We start from the raw sequence: 12,127 nt of genomic DNA on the forward strand, positions 1-12,127 counted from the left end.
CCGGGCGCTGCACTGCGGCTGGGTTAAATGCAGAGGACACATTTAGTTTGAATGTTTGCGAGTACTGAGACAATAAATAAATATAAATCGTAATAGTATGCTCTTTCCGCGCTTCTGCTTAACAGCGTGCTGTCAGGTGTCTCGGATTCGGAGCGTGTTATGAAACCTTTTGGAAAAAAAAATTCTTTTGAAAAAAAAAAAAAAAAAAAATCTCTCCGCACCGAATTTTTGAATATTCGCTGCTGATTACTACCGAATATCCGGTGCCCGAAAAATGGTATTCGGGACAGCCGTACTAATGTCAGTGCAATATTTATATATTGGCAGCATTCAGAACATTTCCTTCTACTGCAGCCTCATTATAAAAACATTTAAATTGTGAAACATGAGTTGAATTACAAGTCTAAATACCACCACGAAATGCAATGGTGTTTGTCCGTGAGCTTGACACTGACCAACATGCATCCACTAGATAAAGCAATGTTATATTTTGTTGATTTGTTGACAGAAGATCAGTCTTTCTTTCCTGTATGACTCAACGTGGATGTCCCTGTAATAACTGTATTTGAGGACACCTATCATTGCACTGAGGATATCAGAAGCCCACCAGTCAACAAACGCTGATAGACACTGTTCCCCGAGCTTCCTTGGCAATCTCTTTCATATCATTATCACCACGCTTCAGACAGTAAAAACAATATGATTGAAATTCAAGGTAGTAGGAGCCCGGGAATAGACGATTCCACATTAGAGGCGTGTAGGGGGTTAGGGAGGAGAAGCTACTGTACAACAAGGCACCAAACCAGTCTATTAAAGTTTATCAGTGGCCAATTGTAATAGACTTTGAATTGTGTTGGGAGGCTTCCAAGTGGGATTGTGTACGAGCGAGAGAAAACCCTGCCTTGATAAACAAATGTTGCATCATTTCCATCTGTCGGAGTGTGTCATCGTGTTTACATTGTAGTCATTGCCGTACTTCAGCTGACACTTTTGTATTCAGAGTGACTTACAGTAAGTGAGCTTTGAAAGGAGTAACATTGAAGATTGCAGGGAACTAAAAGCAAAGAGTGCAGGAGTCATTGTGTCAGTGCATTCACAGTAATTATGTAATCATGCAACCCATAGAAGTGGTGCTCAGGAAACAAACAGAATAATGCATCCAAGACAAAAATAAATCAGACCTGCACCTTTTCAGGTCAGTAGTATAATAACTAAAGGGGGATGTGTGCAAATATGAAGTCACATACAATTAGAGACCTGACAGCAATATTGAAAAAGGACAAAATACATCCTGACCCCTCTTTCCATCTAGGGCCTGACCCTAACCCTAACGTCCTTCTTTCTGCACACTGTATATTTGTTAGGTTTATGGTTTCTGAAGTGTCCAAAGATACAGCTGTTTTCACAAAACCTGAAATGAGTTCCACATTATCACATGTCTGAATTATTTGGAAAGCTTGCTGGATACATGCTCTGCAGAGGCACCATCATTTCCCAACCAAAGCGAGTATTTCCAGTTAGTGACATGCTTCAATTGACCCTGATTACAGTCATCATTGTAAACAAATTGCTTAGGTTTAGGCAAACAAAAGTACTTTAGGAACATAGGTTTACAACTAGGTTTAAAACACTTGGATAAGCTGATACAACAAAACAGGTAAAGATCAGTAAGAAACTGAATTTGGGATAAATAAACTACCCCTTAAAATAAAGAAAGGATAACAATGCTTTCCTGTCCTTAGGGTGTGTTCACACCTGCCTTGTATAGTCCGGTTGAATCGAACCCTGGTGCGTTTAGCCGCTTCTAGTGCGGTTCACTTGGGTCGGTGTGAACGCAGTCCGAGACCTCTGAAGTGAACTAAACAACCGGACTCTGGTCCGCTAAAATAGGTGGTCTCGGAGCGCTTGCTTGTGAACTCTGGAGCGGTTCATTGCTGGTGTGAACGCAGTCCGCACCAAAACATAGGAAGCGCAGTATTTACGTGTCACAAGAACGCGGATGTCTTCAAAAATCTTTAGCGAAAGAGTCTTTCAAGACATGCGCGGTTGTTTAGTTAAAGAGTGAAGCAGAATGAAGTGTTGAACAGTGTCGTGTAAAGTAAAAATGCTCCGTCAGCTACATAAAAGTAAGAACACCTGTCGTCGGTGAAACGCCCCTCCTTACTGCTGAACGTCTCATTATATGTGTTATAATGTTTTTTAACGGACGTTGTCTGATTATATAATCATATGCGCGGGCCGCTAGAGTCTGTTGATCTCCAGATTAACAGCAGCATGAGAATAACCTGCCGATGCTCCATGGCGGAGGCTCCGGTAGAAATTGCCGGGATTTGCGTTTTTACCCCCTTAATGTCTGACCAATGGTTGAACAGCATTTCCGTGCACATGACTTGTGTTTAAAGTTTATAGTCCGTTTGAGTTTTGCCCGTGTGAACGCAAACCGAACCTTCTGAACAATGAAACAATGCAACAACCTGTGGTCTGGTGCACCAGAGAGCGGACTATTACGTGTGAATGCACTTAGATAAAGCTATAAAAGTGAGTTGGAGCAAACCAAACAAACAAAGATCATTTTTCTCTAAAAAGTCAGAATTTTTGACCAAAATATGACACAAAAACAGTTGAAAAGAGAAAACACTTGAACAAGCAGAAAATAACAAATGATGTCTGAATCAAACCCATAACTTATTTTTTAAAAATCATTAATTAACATGATTTTCTAACACTGGGGTTTTGATGTCACATGTAATCAGATATGATGGTTTGCTTTGATAAACTATATGGATGCTGTTCACTAAACTAAAACGAGTGTTTCTAGAAAGTGAGATTGCTATTGACTTGCTCTTGTTGTGTATTTCTCGTTGTAGTTATATAATGACAATACATGCGGATCTAATGTTTAAAAAATAAATTCCAAACAATGTTAAAACCAGCTTGCCACTGGTTTGATCAGGAATGAGATAAAGACCTTACACACATTTGTGATAGTTGATGTCCAGCCTTTGTATTTTTCAGCTTGTCTCCAGGTTTGTCCCGAGCGTTAAGCTGGCCTCACACAGCTCTACATTTACAAACAACCAAGGGAACAGATATATTTTTAAAAGGTTGCCATGACAACTCACAGCAGGGAAAAGGAAAAGTGCAGTATCAGTGGTTCAGCCGGACAAAATACAGTAATTCAAACAAATGAAAAAGCAGCTTTTATCATCCACTCCAAAACGGGTGACTGCTGTGTTCGTGGCGACAAGAGTGTAAAAGATACCAGAGCACAGCCGGATCGATATACCGTTCCTTTCTCTGAATGGGTACATTTGGGTAGAGCTTCCACCTTCAAATCGTATAAATACTGTTCTGTGCACTCAAAAAGTCCTTCAGGACCAGCAGGAATCCTTTCACCTGGCCTCGAAACCCAATACGGTCGAACTTATTGCACTATTTCACCATTTTTATTTTATTTACTTGCACTATTTTTCTGTTTTTCCTGTTTTATTTTGTTGCACTGTTGGAGGAGCCTGTGACCTAAGATTGTCATCTACATAACTACACTGTAGCTATGTACACTATGTACGTATGACTAATAAAAGCCTTGAACCCTTGAACCTTGAACTTTCATAAGACCTGAAATAACAAGACTACTGCTGGTCAGTATAAGAATTTGAAATTGTTGAAAAAAACGGAAGAGCATAAAAAATATAAGCTCTGATGTATTCTTTTTTCAAACTCAACTTGCGTAAAGACACAATCTGTAATTTTCTGCCACTAAAGTCTCAAAATCAAAACATAAACAGAGCATGGGAGTTGTAGTCTTCTTCACTATAGCCGTCAATGGAGTCACATGTCCTGGTTAAGATCCGCTAAGTGTTCGTCTTTCTGGAGCTTTTGGCCGGGTGAGAGTTCTCCACAGAGATCTTCTCTCCAAAACAATCAGACCCACAGATTACCAGTAAAAACACTTAATATAGCTGTTTCACGTTAAAGAACGATGTATTTCCCTATGCTCTTTGGTAGATAAAACAAGATTTAGACGTCCGATTAGTAATATCCATCATCCAGTTAAATAAATAGCACCAAGGTCTAAGAAGTGTCATTAAAGCTTGATTAAAGATCAATTTATGATATTTTCTGCCAGACAAATTAATGCAAACAGGATACGACAATGGCGACCAGATCAGAATGTTCTGTGGGATTATGTCGAACATGTTGCCACAATGCTCCGTGGTACTTTACATTTCAAAATGATCTCAACATTGAAACCATTAGCTTATGAATAAAGCCTTGCTTGTAGTATTTCAATCAAACCATATTCACCTCCATGCACTATTGAAAAAAAAATCGAACTCTCCGGCCCTCAACCAGCTTCACACACGAGTAAATACTCGCCCAGACTTTTTGTAGTTGCAACTCTTTGTCATAGCTTCCATCATATTTAACCAAAAAGTTATCTTGGTAGCTTATGCTGTTTTGTCCCAGTAGGGCTGAACATAGGCAATTAACACTAGAACCGCCAGAGGTCGCTGTATACCTAAAACCGCCAACGGGTCAAATGTACCCGCTATTGATTTGCAAGGTACAATGTTCTTTTATTGATCATACAGAACAGTGAGTTTTGATCGCACAGAGATGAAACTTATACCAATAGAATCTGTGGACTCTCAGCTTTTCATATGATATAGTTTGTGCAGATAGCATGAAGTATAAAATATCGCTACAAGTGCTGATTTAAACGCTTGGTGTTAGACTTGTGTTTTGTTTAGGTACAAATCTCTCAATCTCTCTCTATCTATCTATAACTATCTATCGATCCATCTGTAATGTTCTGTTCTATGGACACATAATTGTCTACATAAACAGACGACGCGGACTACTTCTCTCATTCCGAGTGTCCATCTTTATTCAACTGGCACGTAACCTGCACACATGCATTACGTCCTCAACGTGAGCTCAGTCATCCAAGATCTTGTATTCTCCAAGATGTTACAGTATCTATAACTATATATATATATATCTCTCTCTCTATCTATCAATATATCTATCTATCTATCTCTCTCTCTCTCTCTCTCTCTCTATCTATCAATATATATATCTCTCTCTCTCTCTATCTCTCTATCTATAAGGAACCACAGTAGACAAAAGGCGTTGCTATAGCAACACGTCATGTTTACGCTGCATTTTCTATGAGGTAAATATTACCCGGTAGCGGATATGGGTATAAATGGCAATTTATTTGGCGATTTTTTCAATCTGACTTCCTATTGACAATTTTTAACAACAGAGGGTGCTACATAACACACTTTCAGGAAAAGTCACGGACTGGGAGACTTTAATATGTTATGGAAAAAAAGTTACATACAATCAAAAAAACAGCTGCGGGTAAAATGTACCCGTTGGCGGTTCTAGTGTTAACAGGTTGGCGAGGCCTTGACCCCGCCCACACATTTTGTTGATTTATGTTGACATTTGACATAGCTAATGGTGATCGCTCTCTCTTGTTTTTCTACAAAGCATTGGGATAAAAGGCAAGTTTTTTAGAAAAGGCTACTATCAATCAAATGCGGTACATCGGCTCTATTTGCAGGACAAGTTATAAAAATGCTGAGCAGTCACGAACAAAACGGGACACCTGGTCACCCTGACTCAACAAAGTATATAACGATGGTCTAGTCCAGCGGTTCCCAACCTTTCTCAACTCAGGGTCCACTTAAGAGTCTAAACATTTTTCATGGCCCAGATTCAACCATAAACAATACGGAGGCTAAATAAAGTTCTGATTGGTCGATTCAGAACATGTGACACGTTGTTAATCCAGTAGAACAGACCGTTGTCAAGGACTGTATTGACCGTTACTAAGGAGGATCGAGAAAGAGAAAGGAAAGGAGGTTCAAATAAAAAAAATCTTTATAATGAAAATGTTTCCACACAAATCATAATATTTAGCAAATTATTTGGCGGCCCACTTGCAACGCCTTCCCACAGGTTGGGAACCGCTGGCCTAGTAATTTCTTATAATTTCAAGAAACGTTACCTTTTACATTTTCTGTACGTTTCTAAACACTTTTGAATCAACTTGGGTTCCCTTTCGGTCCTGTTCCCCTCGCTCCACCCCACGGCCTCCATCCACCAGCTGTCAGACGGACAGACAGATGGGTGGAAAGCAAGAGGGAGGAGGAGGTAAGGGAAGGATGGAAGGGAAGCAGGAGAGGGAGAGGTGTGACCCATATAGCGGAGCCGTGATTATTTTTAGCAGAAAGTGTCCTAATTGGCAAGCCGCTGGGAGAGCAACAGCACTGCTCTGGTTCCCTACTCCTTGTCCTTCACCTCCTCAACCTTCACTTCTCCTTGGCTGTCTCCTGCCGCCACATCCTCGTGTCCTCTTTCACCTCCTGGAATTGGTCTTTTCTAAGACTTCATGCCTCTTTTTATACTGCCCTTCCCTGCTCCTTTTCTACATCAGTGCCTCAACCTTTGTCTTTACCAACTCTTTGTTTGAGTCTTTCCACTTTCGTGCTCTCTCAAGGTTTCACATCTTCAACTTTTTAGCTACTCTGCCGTCTTTCTTCAAACTCTAACTTCTACTCCTAGCCCTCCTTTCTCTTCTTGTCCCTATTAGTATATTAATTACTATTAGTATATATATATAGTATTAGTATATAGAATATATATATATATAGTATTAGTATTAGTATTAGTATATATTACTATATGTATTTGTTTGCCTGTCCTTGTTTGTCTACCCTCCCTCATACTGTAAAGCGTCTTTGAGTTGTGAAAAGTGCTATATAAATAAAATGTATTATTATTCTTATTAGTGACCCATCTTCCCCCTTTGTTCTCCTAACATAACGCTAAACAGTTTGCTTACTGATGGCAGATACATATTCTTGTATCTAACTGATACTTGCAAAATACCAATCATTTCAACCCCAGTGATGCCCAACATTCAGTTCCTTCTGTTTAAAACCATTGTTTTAGTTTTATATTATGTATTATTTGTAGAGCAACCATGATGATATGGCACTGCTATTCAGGTATGACTTTGGACTTCTTTACAAAACTATAGCATAAACACACTGCCAAAGTTAGATAATCATTGAGCAACTTTAAGAACAAGTTAGTAATGAAGTAAAACACAAGTTAATGAGCATTAGGATTTTGCCAAAACCCAATCATACACACATATATGGAGAAAACATCTAACTATAAAAGCAAGGAATCTCCGTCTTTTTTATTCTCTGGATGTCCTTTGTATATCTCAAGAACTAGTCATGTGAACAAGCACTTGGTAATGGGAGTGCAATTTTGAATTGGGATCAATTTTGGCCAGATGACGGTGCTCTAACAACAAACTTTACATTTTGGGCGTTAATTTTTTTTTTAAAGTCTTGGAAAAAAAAAAGTTTTGCATCTATAGATTTTCCACAATTTTGAACTGTGTCCACATAGTTTTTTTTCAGACTTCTTCAAAACATATTTTCCAATCGTCACCAACTTGGATTGTGGATGTTCTACACAGTTTTGATAAAGCTGGTCCTCAAAGTTTGCTCAAATGTTGTAGGCAGTGCTTGAATTGAGAAATTCAAATATTGGTATTTTTTCCTGAATGCTATTAAAACCACATTTCATAGTCATACAACGTTGATGCTAACGGACCAATTGATGGCACTGTAGCAGGACTTGTCTTTGTGGTTTGTGCGACTGCAAGCAGCACTTCTGGGGTTGAAGCAATTAGCCTGCTTACAAAGTACAGTCTTTCCAAACTTCCATGCAGACTGAATGGTGCTAATCCCCAACAACCGTTTAAGCAGGACAACCCTGGAGCAAAGTAATCATCCCATGTAAACTGGGATTGTAGCAGTTCTATAACTCTGGGAATATGAGTGGAGCAAAGACTTACGTAGGAAGTATTCGGAAGCATCTGCCGTATAGTCAGCATCCTCCGGGAAGTGATCTATCTGCTTACACATGCCTTTAAAAGAACCTGTGTGAGGAAAGAGAAAAAAACACATTAAGATACAGAGTTATTGATATAAGTCAGAGAGCTTTAATTATTGATTTGACAGGAGAAAAAGAACACATAATGATAAGTGTGTTTGTGTGCTTCAATTAATCATTAGCCCATCATGGTCATTGACTGATCACATTCATTGCAGTAAAAATAAATAATAAAAGCAGCAAGAATGACCTCCTGAAACCTGACATGAGTCAGCATTTGACCACTTCCTGTTCCCTCGTCTGAAAGTCAATGTTTATTTTAATGGGTTTTTGGTTGTTATCCTGAAATAACATATGTGATTAAAACAACCTGAAGAGATTTTAACTTTTTGTTCAACAACATAAAATATGTCAGTAAATGCCACACTGGTACATTTAAAAACGGGGGTTGCAAGTGTCTAACTGAGACGACAAAAATGTCATCACGCCCAACATTAGCCACCTTTAGCTTAGCGGTGGTGACGTGAAGTCATGTGACCGTGCTGTAGTTCCTTTATAGCCCAACATTAGCCACCTTTAGCTTAGCGGTGGTTACGTGAAGTCATGTGACCGTGCTGTAGTTCCTTTAAAGCCCAACATTAGCCACCTTTAGCTTAGCGGTGGTGACGTGAAGTCATGTGACCGTGCTGTAGTTCCTTTATAGCCCAACATTAGCCGCCTTTAGCTTAGCGGTGGTGACGTGAAGTCATGTGACCGTGCTGTAGTTCCTTTATAGCCCAACATTAGCCGCCTTTAGCTTAGCGGTGGTGACGTGAAGTCATGTGACCGTGCTGTAGTTCCTTTATAGCCCAACATTAGCCACCTTTAGCTTAGCGGTGGTGACGTGAAGTCATGTGACATGCTGTAGTTCCTTTATAACCCAACATTAGCCACATTTAGCTTAGCGGTGGTGACGTGAAGTCATGTGAGCGTGCTGTAGTTCCTTTATAGCCTAGTGTCAGCTTTTTTACTTCTGGAGATTGTATTTACGCTTAAAAATGCAGAGAACTAATGTTAATATGTGATGATTATAGTTTGAGTTTCAGTATCCTTTATTTGACACAGCCCTAATAGGTTAGCTGCAGCATTCAAGAAAAAGGAAAGAGGGAGAGGAGGAAGAGAGATTTTTTCATGATCTTTGAAGGAAACACATCACAGGAGAGAAGGAAGAAGACAGGAGGAGTTTAATCTAAACGCCTCGACAGAGCAGGTGGAGTGAGAGGAGGAGAGAGGGAGCAAAATGCAAATGAAAGAGAGGAAGAAAGGACGGCTGATAGTGCCGCTGATTAAGAAGAATTGCCTGTGTGTGTGTGTGTGTGTGTGTGTGTGTGTGTGTGTGTGTGTGTGTGTGTGTGTGTGTGTGTTTCGCTTGGTTCAGCTCCAGTGGTAATTGTATGCCCTCCCAAACCACTGCAATTAAATGGGCCCTTGTTAATTGGCTATTGCAGGACGAAGGACTTGCGACGGCGTTAAAATGGGCATTGGTCACACACACACACACACACACACACACACACACACACACACACACACACACACACACACACACACACACACACACACACACACACACACACACACACACACACACACACACACACACACACACACACACTCATATACACAGTAGCATCAGCCATATTCAAGAGCCGCCTCACAGTGAGAGTCTTGGAAAGATATGTTCGCGTTTTTTTCATGACGAAAGATTTTGAAGAACAATTTCATACCAAAACTCGACTCACAGGAGTAAAAAGAAAGAATATGACAGGACTCTAGAAGAAGCTTGTTTCATATTTAAATAACTTTAATCCACGGCAGCAAACACTCAGACGAACAAAGTGTTTCTCCTCAGGTAGACGTTTGATAAGATACATTAAAGGCATTTCACCAGGAAGCGGAAAACCTTTCAGCGTTCCTCAGAAACACTTTCATCCTTTTATCGTTCCCGTCTTTGAGCTGTGTTTCGAAATGATGTGAAATACCTGTGAGGATCAACAGCTGTGTGTTTCAGGAGGAAAGCCTCACATGTACATGGACCCTAGCCTCTATAACAATTCCTTATGCAAATCTGAGGGATGCTCCAGAGTGGAGGAGTCCGAAAACTCGGAAATTGCTTGCTTCTTACCTTCCTGTACCCTTGTCCGTAAGTCAATGGTTTTCTGAATGGGTTTTTGGTTGAACGTATGGTCTGTGGTTAACACAAGCTGAAGAGATTTTAAGGTTTTGTTCTACGACATAAAATACTTCAGTAAATACCCGACTGGTGAATTAAAAAAGTATCCAAATGAGACGACTAGACGTGATCCCGCAAAATAAAGAGCTTTTTGAACATTGAAGAATGGAAACATGTCACAGTGGAAACCTACGGCTTTAGTGTTATAAAACGTTCAAAATGGTATCTTCCGAAGTTGTTGCTAGGAGATGTGCAACGGAGAAGAAACCGTAAAAACATCATCACTATCTCCACTGTAAAAACACTACTTCCTGGTATTTGATTCACAAGTTTCTCATTTCTTATAAAAGACCTGTAGTATTTTGGATGCTGTTGTATTTTTGACTTTTTATTTTAATTGTCCAGAATATTTTAAATTGTTTTGTGTATATTGTTTATATTTGATATATTTTTGATTGTATTTGTTAATTCAACATCATTTAATTCCATTGTTTAAGTATTTTAAGAATTGTATTATAAAGCCTGAACACACTTCTGCCTCTGTGACGAAAATAGTTTCCCAAACTATCTATCTATCTATCTATCTATCTATCTATCTATCTATCTATCTATCTATCCATCCATCCATCCATCCATCCATCCATCCATCCATCCATCCATCCATCTATCTATCTATCTATCTATCTATCTATCTATCTATCTATCTATCCATCCATCCATCCATCCATCCATCCATCCATCCATCCATCCATCCATCCATCCATCCATCCATCCATCCATCCATCCATCCATCCATCCATCCATCCATCCATCTATCTATCTATCTATCATGCAACATTATTGTATGTTAAACAACTCAATTTGCATTCAATGCCCTGTAGTCAGCTTCAATCTCTTTACGATATCACACCTCGCTCTCTCTCTGCAACACAGACCCACCCACGCTGCTGCACATGTACTCTGGAATTACATTTTCCTTTCCTTCGCTCTCCTATCGCTCACTCACAATGCTCCCAGAGGACCAGATTCCCATCTGAACTGAGCTCAGCTCCTCCTCCTCTCACTCTCTTTATTCCTTCCACAATTCAAATGAAGAGCACGTTTTATTGTCTCGACAGAAAATGAAACATCGACCATTACGTCATTATCTGAGATCACATTGACTTTAACAGATTGATAGGAAGCAAAAGACATTAATGGATCTTAGATTTCAGCAGAATGTATTAGCTTGAAGCTTCATTGAAGAGGCCCTATTCTGTGTGTCTCTACTTTAAAGAGTCCTCTCCTGCTGATGTTCAGGTGTATATCAGTATGTAGTGTCTCTACTTTAAAGAGTCCTCTCCTGCTGATGTTCAGGTGTATATCAGTATGTAGTGTCTCTACTTTAAAGAGTCCTCTCCTGCTGATGTTCAGGTGTATATCAGTATGTAGTGTCTCTACTTTAAAGAGTCCTCTCCTGCTGATGTTCAGGTGTATATCAGTATGTAGTGTCTCTACTTTAAAGAGTCCTCTCCTGCTGATGTTCAGGTGTATATCAGTATGTAGTGTCTCTACTTTAAAGAGTCCTCTCCTGCTGATGTTCAGGTGTATATCAGTATGTAGTGTCTCTACTTTAAAGAGTCCTCTCCTGCTGATGTTCAGGTGTATATCAGTATGTAGTGTCTCTACTTTAAAGAGTCCTCTCCTGCTGATGTTCAGGTGTATATCAGTATGTAGTGTCTCTACTTTAAAGAGTCCTCTCCTGCTGATGTTCAGGTGTATATCAGTATGTAGTGTATCTACTTTAAAGAGTCCTCTCCTGCTGATGTTCAGGTGTATATCAGTATGTAGTGTCTCTACTTTAAAGAGTCCTCTCCTGCTGATGTTCAGGTGTATATCAGTATGTAGTGTCTCTACTTTAAAGAGTCCTCTCCTGCTGATGTTCAGGTGTATATCAGTATGTAGTGTCTCTACTTTAAAGAGTCCTCTCCTGCTGATGTTCAGGTG

General features: G+C 39.7%; 1 protein-coding gene across 1 annotated transcript in view; it reads right to left on the reverse strand.

The window, feature by feature from the left end:
• LOC307044590 (voltage-dependent calcium channel gamma-2 subunit-like) overlaps window positions 1–7,971 on the reverse strand; it is a 29,013-nt gene extending 21,042 nt beyond the window's left edge. The window contains exon 1 of the mRNA XM_079689901.1: window positions 7,892–7,971. Within this exon, the coding sequence (XP_079546027.1) occupies window positions 7,892–7,961 (70 nt within the window). The 5' untranslated portion in view covers window positions 7,962–7,971. The remainder of the gene's footprint in view (window positions 1–7,891) is intronic.
• Window positions 7,972–12,127: the final 4,156 nt, after the last annotated feature.

This window comes from Notothenia rossii (assembly GCF_949606895.1).
Source record: "Notothenia rossii genome assembly, chromosome: 1".
Lineage (NCBI taxonomy): Eukaryota > Metazoa > Chordata > Actinopteri > Perciformes > Nototheniidae > Notothenia > Notothenia rossii.